The following is a 23,096-nucleotide window of genomic DNA, read 5'->3' on the forward strand; positions in this document are numbered from 1 at the left end:
CATCGATATCAGCTCAGCCTCAGTGTACTCAGGAGTGTTCACAGCGGTCTTCAAAGAGGAGAGAGGACTGTACCAGGACCAGAGGTTCTGCTTCATCCATCTGAGTGTCCAGGAGTTTCTGGCTGCTCTTCATGTCCATCAGACCTTCATCAACACTGGAGTCAATCTGCTGTCAGGACAAACATCTGTTTGGTCTAAACTATCAAAGGTCAAACCTGTCCAGTTTTACCAGACCGCTGTGGACCAGGCCTTACAGAGTCCAAATGGACACCTGGACCTGTTCCTCTGGTTCCTCCTGGGTCTATCACTGCAGACCAATCAGAGTCTCCTACAGAGTCTGGTGAAACCAACAGGAAGCAGCTCAGAGACCAACAAGAAAACTGTTGAGTACATCAAGAAGAAGATCAGTGAGAATGTGTCTGCAGAGAGAAGCATCAACCTGTTCCACTGTCTGAATGAACTGGAGGATGGATCTCTGGTGGATCTGATCCAACAGTACCTGAGATCAGGACGTCTGTCCACAGAAGAACTGTCTCCTGCTCAGTGGTCAGCTCTAGCCTTCATCTTACTGTCATCAGAAGAAGACCTGGATGTGTTTGACCTGAAGGAATACTCTGGTTCAGAGGAGGTTCTTCTGAGGCTGCTGCCAGTGGTCAAAGCCTCCAACAAAGCTCTGTGAGAACAAACAACTGGATCAAACATCTCAAATATGGATCTCTCATTTCAACCAGATCAATAACTTTATACTCATCCCTTTTGTTTTGTCCAGACTCAGTGGCTGTAACCTGTCAGAGAGAAGCTGTGAAGCTCTGTCCTCAGTTCTCAGATCCCAGTCCTGTAGTCTGACACTTCTGGATCTGAGCAACAACGACCTGAAGGATTCAGGAGTGAAGATACTGTCAGATGGACTGAAGAGTCCAGGATGCAGACTGGACACTCTCAGGTCAGACACAATGGATTTGTATGTTTTCATTCTTTTATTACACTCTCATGTTTCTTTTTATACTGAAATACTTTGTGTTTGAGTCTGAGTCAATGGTTCTGGACCAGAAAAAGGTGGTCTGTCCTCTCTGGGTCAGTGGGGAGTCTTTCCCCCAAGTGGAGGAGTTCAAGTATCTCAGGGTCTTGTTCATGAGTAAGGGAAGGATGGAGCATCAAATTGACAGGTAGTGGCAGTGATGCGGTCGTTGTATTAGTCTGTTGTGGTAAAGAAGGAGCTGAGGCGAAAGGTGAAGCTCTCCATTAACAGTCTACGTTCTTACTCTCACCTGTGGTCATGAGCTTTGGGTCAGGACTGAAAGGACAAGATCCCAGATACAAGCGGTCTAAATGAGTTTCCTCTGTAGGGGGGCTGGGTGCACCCTTAGGGATAGGGGGAGGAGCTTAGATTAGAGCCACTGCTCCTCCACAACCAGCTGAGGTGGATCAGACATCTGTTTCAGATGCCTCCTGGACGCCTCCCTGGGGATGTGTTCCAGGCCTGTCCCACCAGGAGGAGGCCTCGAGGAAGACCTAGGACACACTGGAGAGACTATAGGCCCTTTTTCCACCAAAAGCCCAGGGACTTTATTGCCAGGAACTTATTTACAAGGAACTTATTTGGGTAAAAGAATTCCTGGTAATTGCGTTTCCATCACACCCAAAGTTCAGGGTAATTTATTCAAATCAGGTTGATGATGTATGGGGGAGGGGCAAAAGAAACGGCAGTCCAGTTCACGTCCATTCACAAACTCAGCTTTAATTCAATAAAATGACACAGTACTTTAAGTGGACAGGTTGGGTTTAACATTTTACTGGTTGTTGAATCACTTAATCCATCTGGAATACATTTTAAATGCAGTTAACCATCATTATATATCCTCAATTTGTATTTCAAAATGGTAGAACATGTATTTTCAACTTCAGTCATTAAACTAAATCACATCTAACTTTAAGTGTGATGGATGGTTCTGTTTCATTTCTATTGTTTTACAGATATAGTCCAGGTTCAACCCTAAAGTCAGACAGATTTACTCAAATGCCTGCATTTGAGTCCCACTCCGTTTTTCTCTTTCCTACATGAAAAATAATAAAAATGCATAAATGAATAACAGAACACATCATGACAGATTCCTATTACTATGATGTGACATGTCAAATGTCTGACCTGGGCTGCTGTAAACAGCAGTAGATGATGGACCAGGACACTAATGAGCCGCAGGTTCGGAAAAAGAGATGAATCCATCCGGTCTGTTTCAGGTGGAAATCACAAAACATAAAGAATAAATCAGTGTTCCGCTCCCGGCAACACGAATACATCCAGTTCTCTGATTTAGGTTTAGTGTCAGACTGTTGACCAGTTAGCATTAGCATTAGCATTAGGTCAGAGGCGATTTCTCATAGACTGCAAGGGAAGCCCGGCTTCCCCTAAAATTACTCCAATTAAATGGTTAAATATGTACGGTTGTGCTGACATTTTATTGACTACAAATGCGTTAGAACACGTTCATCTCAAAGACGAGTTCATTCAGAATCAGCTTTATCACAAATCAACGGACGCGAGGACACTTCTCCTCCATTCCTGTTGCGCTGTTTTCTCATTCGATCTCTGCTCAGTGCATTTGTCCGTAGATGCCGGGCGTCTCTGGGCTTCAATGGGACTGAGTGGAACAGTTTTTTTCATTGCCTCAAAACTGGACGGTAATTGGATAAATGCCACAATGTTGTCCCGCCCCCGGACGCCGGCCATCTCTGGGGGTGAATAGAGCTGTGGGCGGAGCTCAGCCGGGCTGGACGCCAGAATCCCATGTGCTGATTGGAGGATCAGTCGAAAGGCTGAATCCCGTTTGATTGACAGCTGTTTTGAGATCTGCTCCTTCACTGACACAGTTCAGTTTAATACCGTCACATATTCTGCTGTGAAATCAGAGAAACCACTACCAAATTATTCGTTCATTTCTTGCACTGTAAATAAAACACACTCATTGTATTTCCTTGTTTCAATTTAACATAATTTCAGCGTTTTCTTGTTTCAGTTACATAATTTAATTATTTCTTGTTCGAGTTTAATATCGTTTTGTAGATAGTTAAATCAATCATACTGTCGACTAGGTCGGAGTGAAAGGAGCATCTCTAGTTTATAAAGGCTGAAGTCTTACACCCACAACACAATGGGCCAAGGCAATCTAAGCAGCCTAGCTCAGCTGGACATTCAGAGGACACTGGTCCAGTCCCTGGGAAAGACGCCTACTTGGTACAATAAGGTCACTGACCATGTTCTTGAGAAGGAACGGAGGGCCGAATTTATGTTTAAATAACTTGACAATTTTTTTTTTTTTTTTTTTTTTGATGTAAGCCAACAATGAGCTTCCCCTGTCTGAAAGACGAGCAGCCGCCACTGCATTAGGTTAACCTGACTTTTGACTAAACAGCTGGTGTACCGCTGACTACTGTTACAGCATGGAACAAACTAAACAATGAATATTTCTGTGATATACAGACCATTGGTTTGTTCAGATCCACTGCGACTATTGTGGTCCTTTAGTTTCTTATAATCCTGCGTAAGTGTCTTCTTCTCTCATATTTCTTTAGTCTTGTGTCTTACATTTGGCTCTGACAACTTGTTGGCTATTTCACTTGACCCTCGATTGTTACATGTCGGTGACTCAAACTCCGTCTGAATGTCCTCCTCTGTAAATACGCTCAGAAGAGCCTGGGCCTCGTTATCCGTCTACTTGCCATAGCTTCTCTTTTGGTCCATTTTCCGAATTATCAAAATACAAAGCTTGTGGAAATGAAATAAATGAATGAAATAGTGGCTGGTGAACAGAATGCAGAAACGCTGTGAGTGTAATCCACCAATCGGCGTTCTCCAGCACACAGCCCCACGCTAAGAATTCCTGGTAATGTGAAAAGTACTACCTCAGTACCAGGAACTTCTTCACGGAAAGTTTGGGGGTGAGGGAATGTTTTTTACCTGGGTAATTTAGATGGAAACACAGCAGGATTTTTCAAAGTTAAGGATAATGCTCAAAGTTCCTGCCATGGAAAAGGGCCTAATGTCTTTGGGCTGGACTGGGAACGTCTCAGGGTCCCCCAGGAGGAGCTAGAGGAGGAGTCTGAGGAGAGGGAGGAGTCTGAGGAGAAGGAGGAGTCTGAGGAGAGGGAGGTCTGGGCATCCATGATTAGATTGAGTCCACCACCTGGCCCTGGATGTGATGGATGGGTGGATGGACTTTGTGTTTTGTGTCTGTAAAAACAGTTCCAGTTTTCCTAAATCCTCATTCTTTTGTTCCACTTCTAGTTGATACCAAATGTATTGGTCCACCTTTACCTCTGTGTCAGAGTCCATCCAACATCAAGTGTTTTAATGACACTCTTTCATTTTCAGTCTCCTCTCCATGTTTGATCATTTTCAACAGGAATAAAGAATTTCACAGTGAATTCACCTTTTTATTCCCAAATTTCAGTCCCTCACTGGGCTTCTGTGACAACAACAAATTCAACAAACATCACATTCAACCACTACAACTCATGTTTCTGTTCAGGAATAAAAGGAAAACAACTATAGTTTTACAATTCATCCCCAAATAATGGACTTTACAATTTGATCAGTTTTTGTGTAAAACAGTCAATTTGAACATTCATGGGAAACAATATGATTTTTTTTTTTTAACATTAAATGTATAGTTTCACTTCCAGAGCTTCTACATACTGGTGTATAAACCACTACAGAAACATCAATGATACTGATCTAATTATTAATACTGTTAATTTAGGGCAGCTGTGACATAAACCTTCCATTAGATGATGGTCTAATGCTTTAAGAATTGTTCATCATGTTGTTTTTGGTGAACACACCAATCCACTATTTTTACAATCTAAAACTGTCCAACTCATTGACCTTGTGGAGTTCAAAACTAGTCAAATATTGTATAAAATAAAGAATAACTTACTTCCGGGCAATATTTCAGAAATGTTTAGTGAAAGAGAGGGAGGTTGTGATTAAAGGGGAAAGTTCCATGTACAGATTCATAAAGTGCACACTAGGTTCAAAAGTGTCTGTATGACCATCTGTGGAGGAAAAGTGCGTGTGCAGAGAAAACAAAAATCAAACAGAATTCAGTTTCAAAAAAATATAAAGAATTGATTGTTGTGAGGTCCAGTATTTAACAAAGACAATGAGGGCTGTTTGTTTCTGGATAATGTTGAAGTGATAAATCTGCTGTAATTATTGAAGAAAACAGTTGAACTGTTGATGTGTGTTTGTATGACTGCACTACTAGGATCATTCTTTGGGGCACAATTCAATGACTGCATTATGGATTAGTTGTGGTTAAATGCTAAAATTAGGACAAATGTATTGTTTAATTCATGTATTAAGTTAATGATAAAGGTGGAAAAGCACTTGAGGGGTTGGATTAAATAAATTTATACTTCTTCCTACTCCTTTTTCGACCATGCAAAATTCAGACACGTACTTGAAGAAAAATTCCATTCATTTAAATGTTATTTTGTTTTTGTCTTATTTTGCTTTGTTTTGTTTTATTTTGTTTCTTTGCATGTTTGCAGTAAATAAATAAATAAATCCATTAGTTTGTAGATGAAACATTTGACAGTAATACTTGACTGTGTCTGTTGTAAACAGTCAGATGTGTGTTCACTCTGACTGCACTTTAGTCCAAACTCATCTTCATTCATTTCAACACTAATATAATTTGTCTTCTCCAGACTCAGTGGCTGTAACCTGTCAGAGAGAAGCTGTGAAGCTCTGCCCTCAGTTCTCAGATCCCAGTCCTGTAGTCTGATGAATCTGGATCTGAGTAAGAATGACCTGAAGGATTCAGGAGTGAGGATCCTGTCAGATGGACTGAAGAGTCCAGGATGCAGACTGGACACTCTCAGGTCAGGGTTCAACAAAGAACACAACACATCATTTCAATGTTTGTCTCCAGTTGTTGGATGGATTGAACTTGTCAGTAGTTGTTTGTGTTGAACTCCAGACCAGTTCTACTGATCTTCAACTGTGTTCAGAGTCTGGAACTCATAGACTTTACACATTGAAGTCCTGTTGGTGAAGTCCCATGCATTCACAGACTCTGTTCAATGACTCCAACTCCACTGATCTCCATCCTCAGTTGATGGATGTGATGTTTTGTGTTGCAGACTGTCAGGATGTCTGATCACAGAGGAAGGATGTTCTTCTCTGGTCTCAGCCCTACAGTCCAATCCATCCCATCTCAGACTGCTAGACCTGAGCTACAACCATCCAGGAGCCTCAGGACAGGAGCTGTCTGCTCTAGTGGAGGATCCACACTGGAGACTGGACACTGTCAGGTATGGACTGAGCTGATGCATCCACAGATAATGGCAGATAGAACAGGTAGAGCTGACAGGAAACATCTGTCAGAGCTGGGATCCATCCTGTATGAAGGTCCAGCCCATGTTCACAGACAAACAGACTCAGTCAGTGATTCAGAAGGAACCATTTAGTGGATGTGAACAGAAAAGCTTCAGTGGATCACAGTGATGGAATGGCCATGCTTCCAGCTGCTCTGACCCTCCTCCTCCTTTCACGTTGGATCCCGCTGGAGTCCGATGGTTGAAACCAGGTCCATGCAGACGTAAGTGTGATTTGATTAGATTGATTAAAACCAACCTGAACCCAAACTGGGACGTGGTTCCACATTCTAAACATCTAAAGTGTTCATGAAGACAGTCAGTTTAGTGGAAGGATGAGCTGATAGCTGATTGGTCAGGACTGGTACCACATGGACCCACATACCCTGAGCAGTGAGTCCGCAGGTCCAGTCCCAGACTATTTAGTGCATATCAGAGCTCTAGTGTCTTTATGCACATTTACAGTCTGTACTGTCACTGTGTGACAAAGAATACAAATACAACCAAGAAGATCCAAAACACAATAGAGTTCATCAGGATGAGAAGTTTGTCTGAGGAACAAACTCAGATGAAACCACCAAAACACTTCTACAAACTATTATTATCCATCAGATAAAGAATCTGATTCAATGAGCAAAAGTACTGAGTTTAGATCCAGTTAGTAAACAGTCAAAGTCACTGTGGAGAAGATTGGAATCTACAAATCCAACATTGGATTCATTAGCAGGAACTAAACATCAACCTGAACAAACAGCAAAAACACTAAGAATCTAGAAGAACTGAGAAATGACTGATGGGACTGGATTGTGTTTTTAGGTTTGAATCAGTTTGGATCCAAAATGAAACATACTTTGAATGTTTGAATGTTAAAGCTATACCGTATGATGTGGCATTTTTACTGTTTTCTTTTGTCATATGAAAATGCTCCTAATAAGCGTGTGTCAAACTCAAAAATGTTTAATTCTCATATATTTCTCATATTTCTGAAAAAATTCTGACCGATCCTTTTATTCGGTCCGAATGAAATAATTGGCCGAACCTGGCTGAGCCTACTGTCAATCATCCATTAAGGCCGTCCAGCATCCGATATGGGTACCTCTGAATCTGATGCTTCATTCGTGCTGCTTCTCCTGTCACTGACCACAGTCTACTGTCTAGGATGTGTATGGATAGGATTGAAATACATATGTGGATGGGAAATAACGGATTTATTAACAGAAACAACAACTAATAAGGGGAACAAACAGGAGTCCGATGAATGAAGGATGGAGATAAAAGTCCAGGAGTCTGGTGTACTGGACTGAACAGACAGGTCTGCACAAAGCTTAGCTTTTGTAACTCATACAGGTACATGGTGTCACACAATGTAGGATTATGTAGGATGATAAATATATGGACTATGAAACCTCAAATGTTCATGGAAAATTCGCGGAGGCTGCGTGTTTACAGTGTGGACGCCCATCGCCTGGGCAGCTCATCAGCTGGGCGATGTGAAGACACTGACCCAGCGCTGCACAGACCAGACCCTTAAATACAGAGTCTACTGATGAAACAGGGGCCGCGGCAGGTGGATGATGTTGTGTCTGATTACTGAGGGAGAGGTCCACAGACACGCCGAAGCGGGCCGGACTTCCACCTCCGCTTCCACCGTTTGCATCAGGTGAGAGGAGGGGAGCATCAGAGCTCAGGCAGCGAGAAGTGGGCGGGGCTTTGGAGGGAGGCAAATTATTCATGTTCAAACTTTTACTAAGTGATGTGAGAAATGCCACATCGGTAGGTATAGCTTTAAGGATCAATATATGATCCGAAAGGTGAACTGGCGCTAAAGATTAGATCTCAGTCATAGAGTCAGAGTTGATCTGTTTCACACTTTTATTCTCTGTTGGTGAAAATGTGCTCAGAAACAACAGATCCGTCTATAAACACTGGATTTACTATTATTATATATCTGTTATTGATCAGTATTGCTCAGACTCACACATGATCCATCAATAACAGTTGAATTGAACCCAGTGATGTGATCAGACTGTCAGTCAATCAGCTGATCACTGATCAATAACTGCAGCTGGATTGTGTTTTCTTCTGTCCATCAGATTTCTGTGAACTCACCCTGGATCCAAACACAGCGAACAAACGCCTCAAACTGTCTGAAAACAACAAGAAGGTGGAACTAGTGAAGGAGGTTCAGTCATATCCTGATCATCAGGACAGATTTGAGTATAAGCCTCAGCTGATGTGTTCAACTGGTCTGACTGGTCGCTGTTACTGGGAGGTCCAGTGGAGTGGAAATGTTGAAATATCAGTGATTTACAGAGGAATCAGAAGGAAAGGAGGTAGTGAGGACTGTGGGTTTGGAGGAAATGATCAGTCCTGGAGTCTGTGGTGTTGTAGAGGTGAATACAGGGTCTGGCATAAAGGCAAATGCACAGACCTCTGTCTGTCCTCCTCCTCCTCCTCTGGTACAGTCTCAGTGTATGTGGACTGTCCTGCTGGATCTGTGTCCTTCTACACAGTCTCCTCTGACAAACTGATCCACATCTACACCTTCAAAACCACATTCACTGAACCACTGTTTGGAGGATTTAGACTGTTGGAAACAGGATCCACAGTGTGTTTGAGTGGTGTGTAGTGTGTTGTGTGTTTGTGTAGTTGGATTGTGTGTGTAGTTGTGTCGTGTGTTGGCAGTAAAAATATGATCCAAATTAAATCAAATCATTCTCTCTCCACTGTTGTGAATCCGTCTTTTTGTCTCTGTCGGTGATTCAGACAGGTACAAATCCCACAATGCATCTGTATATGTTTTGGAATTTCCCGGGCTCCTAAATGAGACAATAGATCAGCATTAGCATTAGTGGCCAAGCTAATGGCACTAACGTCCATTTTGTTAGTTTCCCGGGCTTCGCTGTACAGTAGTGACCCCGTGTATCCCACAATGCATTAGTGTGAGTTGTGGTTGGTGCCAGAGTGCTGTTGTGGGCTCAGTAACTGTGGTTTGGAGCTAAATGTGTGTTGGATTAGTGGAGCTGGAGCCTGGTTGGAAATGTTGTGGTCTTTGTTGGACCAGTGTTGGAGGCAGTAACACTCAGCCATATGGTACATATGGTACTGTAAAATGCTCACATCTACCACATATGCTACTGTAAAATACTCACATTCACTACATATGGTACTTTAAAATACTCACATCTACCACATATGGTACTGTAAAATACTCACATTCACTACATATGGTACTTTAAAATACTCACATCTACCACATATGGTACTGTAAAATACTCACATTCACTACATATGGTACTTTAAAATACTCACATCTACCACATATGGTACTGTAAAATACTCACATTCACTACATATGGTACTTTAAAATACATCTGCCGAAATACTGTATGTTACATGTTCTATGTTTGAACAGTTTTCAGTTAAAAAGCTTCATAGGGGGCATTTCCTACAAAAGATGCAAATAATGGACAAAGACATGTTGTCTTTGGATGGACAGATTAGGACGGCCCACCTAGGAATTCAATCAGTGGAACACCAGGTGAGGGGGGGCATTGTCACGGGTAATAGGTGGTAACTGTTGGAACAATATTATTGATCCTAACTGTTGTATTTTTACTGTAAGAAAATAAAGACGAACAACAAAATGTGAATTCTTTGTCTTTATTTGACTGGTGATGATTGTGGCAGTGGATTATTCTGAAAAGGAATTCCTGTGAATTAAATGTGACGCCCTTCCATCCTGGACCTGAGCTCTAGTCCTGCAGTGGACCACATTAAAACACTTCTGGGGCCTGGATCAGGGTCAGGGGTCAGCAGTAAAGGCTGGCATGGATATCCTCTGTTTCCCAGTAGGTACCCATCAATCTGTCCTGGAAGTAAAATGGATACATGTGGGTGTGTTTATATCAGGGAGACAAACATGATCATTGAACATAGTGTTCAATTACTGAACACATGCACATCTGTGGATCAGGCTATACTCTGGATATATGTGGAGTCAGGTACAGAGCCAGGACACTTTATTTCTACATTTGTAATGATGTGTGCTGGATCATAAATGAGCTTGATAGTTCAGAGAATGGCATTATTATTATTATTATTATTATTATTATTATTATTATTATTAGCTGCTGTATATTGTGACGTATACTGTCATTTTCAACATATTAGTGATGATACCTGGACGTTGATGCTGTGGAAGGACTTCCTGTGAACATAGTTCTTGGTTTTGTACAGGAGCAGTAATAAGAATGTGTGTTCCATCTACACACACTATTACATTTGGAAGACCAGCAAAATGAAGATTATCACTGATCTGAGTCTGAGTTTACAGCAGAATGTCTCTAAAATTATTCAAAATACAATTTAGGATTTAATACAGAGTGTAAGATTCAAATTATAATAATAAACTTTATGTCCAACATAAGTTGGAATAACACATAAAGGTGAACTAAAGGAAAAAAATAAATTATGAATTTAAACAGAACAGTCTAAAATACTGAAGGTAATCACCAACAAAAGAAAAATCATTCCCATACTGTACAGTTATTTCACTGTGGCTCTTTAACAACACTTTATGTCCGAAATGAAGTAGGAAGAAGCTGAACTTATATTGTTCAACCCCAAATACACAGACATGGACAAATAGATATTCATCAGGAATGATAGCACATCTATTCAAGGTCTGAAAATCCTCTTCTGATGTTAAATCACTGCGTATTAACTGTGCTTTTAAGTCTTTGGGTTCACGTTTGTCCAGACAATCCATGTCTAACAGCGTGTTTCAGGTGGGAGGAGTCAGGTGAAACTCTGGGTTTCTTAAAGAAAACCTGCCACCGAGCGGGTTATGTTCACAGAGTAAGTTACCATGGTGACAGACTCAGGGTTTGACTTGACAGTTTTCACATAACCTGCTTTCTGGAACAGGCCCCTGTTGTTCCTCCTCCAAAGACACCCCAACATGAACAACCACAGTAAACACCACCAGCTTTAGTTACTTTACTACAATGATTTTAGTCAGAAATCAGCATTTTACAATCAGAGTTTGTTAACAGTGTCGAAATGAACAGAAACAAATGAACAGATGCAGAAATGATACCAATGAAAATCAGCAAATATGACTTTATTCTATGTTTCAGCTCTTCTACAGCACAATAAAATGTCAGAAATGATTTCATGAACATATATGGAACAAACAAATGCAACAGCCATTTATGTCCAACTTCATCTCAGTGTATTTATAATGTTGTAAAGGAACCTACAAAACCAGGACCACAGCCACAATAAATCCAATATCATTATCTTTACAGTATTTTATCATTAACTTTAGTGCACATGAATATTTTCTAAACAGAGATTTCAATTTCATCTGATTTTACTTTTTTTATTACATTATTTAATATATTTAATTTTTTATATAATTGTGTTTTTATTTTATTTTACTATTTTGTTTTCTTGTAGTTATTTCTTTTATATTGCTTAATTTTTATGCCATTTTTAAAAAAATTTTATTTCACTTTATATAATTTTATATCAAATTTTATTCGACTTCATTTAATTGTTTAATTTTATTGTAGTTTTCTTTCCTTTTTTTTCTTGTTATTCCATTTTATTTTCATTTTTATTTCATTCGTTCCGCTCCACTTTACTGTTTTAACCCATATATTAGTGGATCCTTAACACAGTTGCTTTAATAAACATCGAAACCACCCTGAGGGAAAAATGTTTTTCTTTTTATCTTTGGTGTCCTGTTGCTCCCAAAGTAAAGGAAACTCATTTCAAAACTGCATGTTCAGTTTACCCTGCTAATGATTTCTTGCAAAAATGATTTCATTTTGATGTGGATTCCTGTGTTTTCTGTTCTTCTTAAGCTGAAACCATTGAACATTTGTTTTGTAATTGTTCACACAGCATTTCCTTTTGAGCTGATATTCACAGTTGATTGTCCTTAAAAATTAAAAGTAATTTGACTTTTTCTTTATGTGATATTAATTATTTTATGGATTCATTAGATGTAAACATCAAAGATATTGTTAACCTAATCATTATTTTTGGGTAAATTTCATATTCATTGTTGCAAGTAGAAAAACACAAACCCCTTCTTTAATTTGTTTATATGTGATATTATCAAGTATTACAGATCTCTACAGTATATTGTAAATATGTCCAAAAAAGCCTGATAACTTTATTCTAGTTTATCTAAGTCCTTGCTGTTTAATTGTGTCTTGCCTTAGTCCTTTGTGCTCTATTGGCCAGTCAGATTGATTGATTGATTGATTATTTTTCTTTTTGTTTCTCTATTTTCATTACACTTCAGATGTCTTAATCTTTTTGTTTATTTTGTTTCAGATATTTGCATTAGTTCTGTTTCACCATTCCACCATGTCTCCTAATGTATTTCTGTATTACTCTTCTGTAATATTTTCCCATTCTTGAGATGTACATTTGCTTTGAGCCAAATAAAAAATAAAAAAGGAAATATATACATATGTATATATTAGTGGCTCCTCCATTAGTGAACAGTGACTCCAAACAGTCATTTCCGGTCCTGATGTCGCTGTGGGTCTTTAGAGGGTTCGTGTGTTTCCATCATAGAACACTGTATAGGCGGAACCTTCGGACCCGGAACAGTTCCACCCGGGCCGCATTAGGGTGTCGGTTTCCTCCTCAGACCAAACACGGACCAGTGTTGTTAAATTGGACAAAAACTAAATCTGGAGACTTTTCAAATCGTCTTGGCGACTTTTTTTTGTCTTTTTCGTAAGAGACTAGTGACAAATGTGTGTCCTTTTTCTGCTTCTACTGCAGACTTTGATGGGATTTGGAGACTGGGACGTGAAAGCACGGATCGTCCTGCACAGTAAGTGATCTGCATTATCGTCAAACATTCACGGGCGGTAAGGCCGCGGTCCAAAGTACTGGGAGGTGGGAAGTTTCCGACCTCCAACTGGGTCAAATGCATTGGAACGCCTGTCGAAGCCGGAGGTCCTGGTTGTAAAGTGGGTCCAGTTCCAAGTACCCCGACCTCACCAAAAACTACAATGTGACGTCATCACAACAATAGCGGCGCACAGTGTGGAAGTTCACAATGAAAAGAAACTTGACAATGTCTAATCAGCTCCTCCGTCATTTGGCCTCTTCCATCTGGTTTGCGTATATGAGAACACTGGACTGTCCACAGTCCAAATGCCTCCTCAGTATCAAAGCAAATAGGAGCTTAGATCTGCCTTCTCCATGTTTGTAGTTTCTGTTCAACGTGGATCACCTGGAATACTTTGAGGTGGGATGGAGTTCAGTCCAAGTCAGATAGATTCTACCTGCCAGCACTCTGGAATGCAGCATATGCACAGCCCCACTACTTCCTGAACTGAAGGCAGCTCCTTTAAAGCAACTGGTCAAATTCAGCTTTTCTCCAAAGCATCTGGTTTATCACTGAACCTCCAAAAATGTGAGCTCTGATCTGTTCATACCAGTGATGTTCACAGTAGAGCTAATATCCCAGTGAAAGACCAAGTGAAGTATCTTGGAATTATAATCACAAAAAATGTAAGTAAAAGAACTGATTTAAATATTATTCCAAGTTCAAAGATCTACAGAAATGATTCAGTCACTGGCTCATAACAGACCTCTGTCTACTGGACCGGATTCTTCTGTTTAAAGCCCAAGGCTTCTCCACACTTCTTTGTCCATGCCACTCATTATACACATCTGCAAAAGTAATCAAGTCATCTAACTATAATATTTAAATTGATTTGGAAAAATAAGACTCACTACCTCTGTGAAACTCAACTTTTCAGAGATTATGATAAAGGGGAATTAAAAGCCATGGAATCTGAATCAGTTATCACATCTGTGAGAATGAAGTGGTTGAAAGACCGTCTTTCCCAGCCCCATTCCAAATAATTTATTCAATAAAGTTGGAAGTATTAACTTTTTATTGAAATGTAGTTTTGAAGTGCATCAAATTCCTATTAAGTTATCTAACTTCCACAAACAAGCATTGAACTTTAGCAGAATGATATTTACCCATAACTTCTCCCCACACAACACTATTTTATGGATCAACAGATTCATTATTATAAACAGAAAGTCAGTTTTTAAAGCTGAATGGTTTCATAATGGTTTATTATTTGTTTTTGATTTATTGAACACAGAAAGACACCTGTTATCATATGAAGAATTCTCCAGGAAATACAATATAAATAGCACAAGAAAAGAATATGATAAAATCTGTAAAGTGACTCCAACATCATTACTTCAAATAATCCAAGGTGGTCTGCCCTGCCCCTTATATGTTCCCTTCTTACCTTGTTTGAAAGTCAGTGACACTGATCTGTTAGATAGAAGCTGCAACAATAAAATGATCTGTCTAGCTTTAAACATAAAAACTTTGGGGAACTTTAAGACAGTTGCTTTACCTAACATCGAAACCACCATGAGAGAAAAATGTTTTTCTTTTTATCTTTGGTGTCCTGTTTTTCCCAAAGTAAAGGAAACTCGTTTCAAAATTGCATGTTCAGTTTACCCTGCTAATGATTTTTTGCACAAAAGATTTCCTTTTGATGTGGATTCCTGTGTTTTCTGTTCCTCTGAAGCCGAAACCATTGAACATTTGTTATTTAATTGTTCACACAGCATTTCCTTTTGGGCTGATATTCACAGTTGGTTGTCCTTAAAAACTGAAAATATTCCGTCTTTTTCTTTATATGATATGATTAATTATATGGAATCTTTAGATGTAAACATCAAAGAAATTATTAACCTTATTATTATTTTGGGTAAATTTCATATTCATTGTTGTAAGTGGAAAAACAGGAACCCCACCTTTAATTTGTTTATATGTGATTTTATTAATTATTACAGATCTCTTAAGTTTATTGAAAAAAATGTCCAACAAAGTCAGAAAACTTTATTCTAGATGATCTAAGTCTTTGCTGTTTGAAATGTATGTTGCCTTCGTCCTTTGTGCTCTCTTGTCCAGTCAGATATATAATTTTCTGTTTCTTTATTTTCAGTACACTTTAAATGTCTTAATCTTTTTGTTTATTTTGTTTCAGATATTTTCAATAGTTCTATGTTTCATCATTCCACCATGTCTCCTAATGTATTTCTGTTTTTCTCTTCTGGAACTTTTTCCCTTTCTTGCTCTGTAAATTGCTTTGTGCCAATTAAAAAAAAAAAAAGAAAGAAAGAAAAAAGGCAGCTCCTTTATTTCCTGTCTTTCATTATTGGTGTGATGACTGTCAGGTTGTGACGTCAGCTTGGAGGTGTTTCCAGCTGGTGACTGAGTTGCAGCTTGTTGGTGATGCTGCACACCTGGGCCCGGTGTGCTGAGATTATTTAAGATCCTCCAGTCACACTCACTCTCTCTCTGACTCTCCCTGACCTGACTTTCCCTGTTCAGGTATCCACAGTTGTTTGGTTATGCTTGGTTATGTTTGGTTAGGTTAATTTATTTTTGCCTGCAACTTACAACACTTTCACACACACTGTTCCACTCATGAACATCTTACACCACTGATTGAACTGACTTCCACACTTCACCTAATTAGATCTTTAATTTGGTCCAATTGATTTATTTAAGATTTGTTTGATTATTCAATTTGGTTAAATATTTTTCAATAAAGATAATTTGTAAAGTTTAACATGGTGTTATCTCCCCTTTCTTTGTTGTGACCTTTTGAGCCAGGTCATGACAATTGGACACACTGGTTAATGCAGGTGTGTCGGCTACTTGTTGTTGAGACTACTGCAATCAGACATACCTGGATTAATCAGTGTGTCCAATTTTGAAAGACAGGAAATAAAGAAATAAATAATAAATAAAGGAGCTGCCTTAAGTTCAGGAAGTCGTGGAGCAGTGCATAGAGCCCAGAGGGACACACCTTTAAAATCTAATATGTGTCTATTCTAGACATTACGGTAGAGGCAAAAATGAACACTTGATAATGGAGACTGGATGTTTGTTTGGTTTTTACATATACAAAATTTTATTTAAACAAACATTACAAGAACGATGACAAACTCACATGAAAGCATCATTATTTCACAGTTTAAGGTAAATTTACACCTCCTATGAAAATCCATACAAAAAATGATTACGTGGCATATATCATGTTTCAGAAACCATCATGCAACAAATAATGAAAAGAAAGAAAGAATGAGGAGCATAAAACAATTGATTAAAAAACACAATATGAATTAAGATCAGATAAACCAGAAAATTCACACAAATTAAATACAGGCGGTTTAGGAAAGGTTAAATTTTGCTCTAAATGTGTACAGTTTATTTGCATGGGGATTATTTATTTGTTTCACACATTTTTGTAACAGGGAGATTTCATTCTAAGAGCCAGCCATAAGGGGGGGTTTGGCATGCGGACGCTTGTGTATGTAATATTTTGTAATAATAGTAATAAGATTAAGATATTAAATGGAGACTGGATGTAAGCAGCTCATAATTTTAGAGGATTATTAAAGGTCCTGTACAGACTTTCTGCATGAGCTTGAAAAAGTCTTATTTTTAGATATATGCCTGATCATAGTCTGCAATTTAAAATGACGTTATCAGCACCAAAATAGGTTATTTCCAAATGCTATTTTTAGCGTCCCTGGTTGGGTCAGACAAGACTGGAATGCTTAATGGCAGACTTACATCACTATGATAACAACACACTGACCGGCAGAGTTTAGTAGTGAGAAGTAAGATGAACGAGTGAGGAGTAAGATCTGTCCTTTTTCCTAAAGAAAGAGATTTCTTGGATTTATTTAGTTGTAATGGTGGACACTGGAACTGGAGCTGGACTGGCAGAAAGAAAAAGAAAACTAAATGGGACAGTGATAGAGCACAGACTAAAACACCAGTGAACCTCTGCATTGGTTTGAACCGATGAATAGAACTAAGGGAGTTAAAGGAATGAAAACAGAGCTGCAGTTGTCCCTCTTCCTTCTCCTCAGGTATAGAATGCTTCTGTTCTTTCTCCATATGCACTGGATGGTATGCATCTGTATGGAGTTGAATGTTCATGCTGGGGCCTGGATACTAAACTGTCCTTCAGGAACAAGACAGTACTAACAGTAGAATACTGTGAATGCAGAAGGCTGAAGCAGCTGGAGCTGAACTGCTAATGCAGAATGAGGAAGATGTTGAATGACTGAAGTCATTTAGGAAAATGACTGAATACTTTGTGTTAAAGTTAGAGCAAATGTATATTATTGGGACATGTTTTAGAACATCAGTCTGTGAGGAACACTGAGGAGCTCCAGAGTAAAACAGACATAGAAGCAGGAGTCGGACTTTCAAAGTTTGGTTTCACTTTGGTTTTCACCCCAGTGACTAAACTACGCTACAGACGGACTTTATGAAGTTTGCTGGTTGTGTCATTTCAGTCGTCACTTTGCACCTGCAAGTTACTGTGTGGAAAAAAGAAATGCAGAGTTGTAAAGAGGATCCGCTCTTCAGTCATTAGCTTCAAAACGCCTTGGCCAGAGTTATGCCCTTACGACAGTAGGAGCTAGTTCTCATGGGAAGCGGAGTCATCCATTAAAAACACCACCGATTCCAGCTGAAGGTGTCGCTGCAATCCACTTTAAACAAATTCTCTGTACAGGACCTTTAAACTGTTCCAGCTCTCTCAGATTTCGTACTACAACCACCTTCGCTTGCTCAGGGGTCCATTTAACCTGATGAAAACTTTTCCATTCCTTGACCAGTTGGTTTGAATTTTACTTTTTCTCAGCAGACGGCCATTTCTTGCTATGTCAGCCTTTTTCTTTGTCAAATGCTCATTAACATACACCCCTCAGTGCCCTTAAGTTTTCTTAATTGCTTCAACACATCAATCTTGTGCTTAAGATTAACAAACTGAACACCAATTGAAGACTTGTTGTTGTCTTTGCAAGGAATTGTGTGACATGCAGAGATGTGTTCTTTCCTTATGGATATGTTCTTCCTGTTCAGGTATTGAATCTCTTGCTCCTGGACAGTGTACAGTTCCTCAGGTGGTGCATCTTCTCCATGCTGGTCACTGGCTACAGCCCTGGCATAGCTGCCATGTTTGGTTTCCAGACCACTGATGATGACATCATTAATGCAGGACTACTGCTACTGCTCCAACTCATCAATCCGTTGTTCCAACAGCTCAGTCTTAATCTTTCTGCTTCACAGTTGCCTTCAGTTCGCGGACCTCTTCCATTAAGTCCACAAGATTGGTCTGCTCTGTGACCACTTTACTAGTTTCCTCAGACAGAAAACTGAGGGACTTTTGAAACTCCTCCAACTCCAGTGCCATGTTGCCATGTTTTCCACTTAGGACACACAAAAAATATCTGTGGAGACTCCAGGAAGGCTTGAGGGCAAAAGGTTTAGTCGTCAGCCACCATGTGCTCCTGGGCCTCAAATGGTACCTTGATAAGAGGTGCAACGAGTTCTGAGGTTTTGTCATGAAACAAGTAATTGTTGTAACTCATTTGTACATTGTCGATTCGGCATCAGTTTTCACATGTAGAATAAGAGGATTGAGTTTTTAAATGCTTGAAAATGTCCTATTAATTATCTAACTAGTTAATTTTGTCTGTCTGCTTAATCTGGTTTGAAAGGGATGTGTTTGTTGTGTTCCATGCCATTGCATTTCAGTGACCACCTCTTCTGTTTCTTTGTGTTTTGATGTAGAGAAGCCAAAGGTGGATTTAAAGTGAAACCTGAAAGTTGTATCTGGACAAAGATCACCTGATTCCAGCAAACATGGATGGAAGACCCACCTGTGACCAGTGTGGAAAGACTTTCACCAGAGCAGGTTCCCTAAAACTCCACCATCGCATCCACACTGGGGAAAAACCATATGAGTGTGACCAGTGTGGAAAGAGTTTCACCCAAAGGAATGGGCTTAAAGCTCACCAACGCAGCCACACTGGTGAAAGACCATATAACTGTGACCAGTGTGGGAAGTGTTTCACCACAGTAAGTCACCTAAAAATCCACCAACGCATCCACACTGGAGAAAGACCATATGAGTGTGACCAGTGTGGAAATGCTTTCACCACAGCAAGTTACCTAAAAATCCACCAACGTGTCCACACTGGAGAAAGACCATATGCGTGTGACCAGTGTGGAACGACTTTCACTCAAATTAATGTGCTTAAACATCACCAACGCATCCACACTGGAGGAAAACCATATGAGTGTGATCAGTGTGGAAATGCTTTCACCACAGCAAGTTACCTAAAAATCCACCAACGCACCCACACTGGAGAAAGACCATATGAATGTCACCAGTGTGGAAATGCTTTCATCAGAGCAAGTGAACTAAAAAGACACCTACGCATCCACACTGGAGAAAGACCATTTGTGTGTGGCCAGTGTGTAAATGCTTTCACCACAGCCAGTTACTTAAAAATCCACCAACGGATCCACAGCAGAGAAAAACTGTATTACTGTGACCAGTGTGGAAATGCTTTCATCACCGCAAAGTCCCTAAAAATCCACCAACGTATCCACACTGGAGAAAAACCATATGCCTGTGACCAATGCAGAAAGAGTTTCACCCGAAAGAGTGTGCTTAAACGTCACCAACGCATCCACACTGGAGAAAGACCATATGCCTGTGACTAGTGTGGGAAGTTTTTCGCCAAAGCTAATCACCTAAAAATCCACCAACGGACCCACACTGGAGAGGGACACTACCAGTGCAGATTCTGTGACAGATCTTTTATCACAGGTTCAAAATGTACTAAACATGAATGTGTCAAACATTTCCACAAAAGACAAAAACTGAACAGTCATCCAAAAAGTAAGACATTGGACTCTAGTGGAAAGAGTCAGTGTCAGAACACACCTAAACAGGTGTCTGCTCTCTATCATCAGCGCAGATGTGAATCATCAACATCTGGACCAAAATGTCCCTCATCATCAGATGACAAGAAGAAACACAGTGGATATACAGGGTGTCCCCAAAAATGTATACACACTTTAAATAATTGTAAATTAGGTGTTTATTAAAATTCATTTAATTTTCAAAATGTAATAGAATTTACAAACATCCTTTTATTGTTTTGTCACTTCCTGTTCTCAAACTGACGTCCGTTCTGGTCTAGACACTGCTGACAACGCCAAGCAATGGAATCGCATACATCACCAAATACCCTTGGTATTTGCGTGCATTCATTTTCAATGGCTGCTCTCAGTTCAGTGACTGTTGCAGGTCTCATAGCATAGACTTTGTCTTTTAGGTATCACCATAAAAAAGTTTAGTGGTGTGAGGTCTGTGGTGTGAGTCAATGTGTGATTCCATTGCTTGGCGTTGTCAGCAGTGTCTGGACCAGACCAGACGTCAGTTTGAGAACAGGCGCTGACAAAACAATAAAAGGATGTTTGTAAATTCTATTACATTTTGAAAATTAAATACATTTTAGTAAACACCTGCTTTACAATTATTTAAAGTGTGTTTCTTTTTGTTTTTTTGGAACACCCTGTAGATTTAATTTATTTTCTTTTAAACTGTTTTGCACTACGCACCACAAGAGAGTTGTCTCTTTTATTTTCATTATACATATGTATAATGACAATAAAGGCATTCTATTCTATTCTAACACATCTGACTCTTCAAGTGTTCATTTATTTTTTTCTTAATGCTACATTTACGTAAAATCACTAACGGCACTGATATATTTTGTTCATTCCCAGAAAGAAGTGCAGTTTGAGTTGATGATAAAATTCAAAATTTACAAGCAAGAAAAAAAAATCATTTCCAGGTAGAAATGTTAGATGAGTTCATATAGTGTTAATTATTTGCACATGTCATTGTTGAAAACACTTTTGGTTACAGATAAGATAAGATAAGAAATCCTTTATTTGTCCCACAATGGGGAAATTCCAGTGTTGCAACACTCATTATAGGACAGTGCAGAAAAAGTTCACACAAGGTTTTTAAAAAATAAATAAAGATGTGCATGCATTAAAAATATGTACAATGTACATTTCATGTTGAGTCCATTCCATTACCTTCAATATATTTCATTTAAAACATTGTCAGTTCATGTTAATATTTAATGTGTCTGCTTTAAAAGCAGTTTTTCCTAAATGGTCCTTTAACCTTGGTCCTAAAATGGTCCATTATTATAAATAAAATAGCTCTGTGGTGTGGTTCTCAAGCTTTTTGTACTCTCAATTATCCTGTCTGATAAAATGTAGATATTCAAAACTATAAACATTTGTAATGACTGTAAACCAGTAAAAAAAAAAAGTAATGTTAGCGTTTGTGTCTTTTATGGTATCAAACCCAAACTTGGACTGCTTCAGTGTCTCCTTCAGATGTTTCTTTTCTTCCTGTGTGACATACAGTTCTCTTTTCACAGCTTCATAGTCATCATAGAGCTGGTTAAACTGCAGGTTGAGTTGGTTCATCTCTTTCCTGGACACAAACTTACATTCATCTACAACACAAAAAGGAGATACATTAACTCTTTATGTGCAACACATCAGCTTTCAAACAATCACAGACACACAGATTATCTGTCTGTTTCTCTATCACTCTACTCACTCACCAACCAACCAACACAAACACACGAAATAGTATGACTTGTGCAGAGCTTCAGAAGAATCTAGAGGATCTGCCTCAGGTTTGCTTGTGGGGCAGGTAGCAGGGGCCTTATCTTCATCCTGTATTCTCTTTCTTTCATATCTGGCACAAACAATAGAGTACAGTTCAGTTAAAAACCCAAAATAATCAACACATTAAGAGATAATGCAATAACATAATAAAGAAGGCCATACAAATAGATCTGATTTGCTCAGATAGTTAACAAGCGAACCAGAAAGTCGAAAACTACACATGACATGACACTGACCTGGCCACCTTTCCTGAGGTGTCTCTGGTGCTGCTGTGTGAAAAAACAGATGGAACCAAATCTGGACGATCACAATCCATGGACGATGTTCCTGATAAGAGAAAGAAACACTTAGCTCTGCTTATTGTTCCTTTGAACCTTGTTTAACCTATTTGCTCTTTTACGAGCTCAGCCATAATGAGCACCAACAGCACAAGCATTAACGTTAATTCAGAGTTCAAGAAAATCGTACACTACATGTAACATTAGCTGTTTGAAGACACTTTGAAGATTTTCAGCCTGAACCAACAAACCTAAACCAGGGTTCCCACTGTTTCCCTGAAATTATTTTCCAGGACATTTTCAGTCACTACAGAGACAAGTTATCCCATAATACACTCCTCCATTCCCCTGTCCTTCTCATTCTGTGGAAGTGTTCTTTTCTACAGTTGTAACTTGCATTTACCCAGACTGTTTCTATGTTTATTACTCAGACATTTGATGTGCAGTCTATGGCTATAATTTATCTATGAACAATAATTATGACAAATGTATCCTAGAATAATGCAAACACACCCACAGATCACAGTGGAGCACTTCATTAGCCTGACAAACTGGAGTTACAATGTTCAACTGGACAATTCACACTCAACTTTCTCTTCCCTGTTACTTTCTCTCCTGCACTTCCTCTAAAAATATTTGTATGTTTTCAATAAATCACTAAAAACTATTTCCTTTGTTTCATCTCAGTTTAGACACACAAGGTCACAAGGCAGGGGAAGGATCAATAATTTTCCAGGATAACTTAACCATTTCCAGGATATTTGACCTTTCTTCTTATTTTCCAGGTTTTCCAGGACACGTGGGAACTCTGCTAAACCATCCATGCAGCT

At 39.2% G+C, this 23,096-nt stretch overlaps 4 protein-coding genes and 1 pseudogene across 4 annotated transcripts in view; 4 read left to right on the forward strand and 1 right to left on the reverse strand.

The window, feature by feature from the left end:
• LOC115436249 (NACHT, LRR and PYD domains-containing protein 12-like) overlaps window positions 1-6,307 on the forward strand; it is a gene marked incomplete at its 3' end in the record, with an annotated part of 50,446 nt that extends 44,139 nt beyond the window's left edge. The window contains exons 6-8 of the mRNA XM_030159046.1: window positions 770-943; window positions 5,710-5,883; window positions 6,145-6,307. Of these exons, the coding sequence (XP_030014906.1) occupies window positions 770-943; window positions 5,710-5,883; window positions 6,145-6,307 (511 nt within the window). The remainder of the gene's footprint in view (window positions 1-769; window positions 944-5,709; window positions 5,884-6,144) is intronic.
• LOC115436284 (zinc finger protein 345-like) overlaps window positions 1-23,096 on the forward strand; it is a 589,760-nt gene that overhangs the window by 522,753 nt on the left and 43,911 nt on the right. Inside the window, exon 3 of the mRNA XM_030159095.1 lies at window positions 12,952-13,240. The gene's annotated coding sequence lies outside the window, so the exon portion shown is untranslated. The remainder of the gene's footprint in view (window positions 1-12,951; window positions 13,241-23,096) is intronic.
• LOC115435837 (zinc finger protein 420-like) overlaps window positions 1-23,096 on the forward strand; it is a 363,895-nt pseudogene that overhangs the window by 327,670 nt on the left and 13,129 nt on the right.
• LOC115435836 (uncharacterized) overlaps window positions 1-23,096 on the reverse strand; it is a 1,131,008-nt gene that overhangs the window by 221,384 nt on the left and 886,528 nt on the right. The gene's annotated exons all lie outside the window — the stretch shown is intronic.
• Window positions 13,517-23,096, forward strand: part of LOC115436331 (zinc finger protein 658B-like) — a 763,626-nt gene continuing 754,046 nt past the window's right edge. Inside the window, exon 1 of the mRNA XM_030159176.1 lies at window positions 13,517-13,527. The gene's annotated coding sequence lies outside the window, so the exon portion shown is untranslated. The remainder of the gene's footprint in view (window positions 13,528-23,096) is intronic.

This window comes from Sphaeramia orbicularis, chromosome 16 (genome assembly GCF_902148855.1).
Source record: "Sphaeramia orbicularis chromosome 16, fSphaOr1.1, whole genome shotgun sequence".
Classification (NCBI taxonomy): Eukaryota; Metazoa; Chordata; class Actinopteri; order Kurtiformes; family Apogonidae; genus Sphaeramia; species Sphaeramia orbicularis.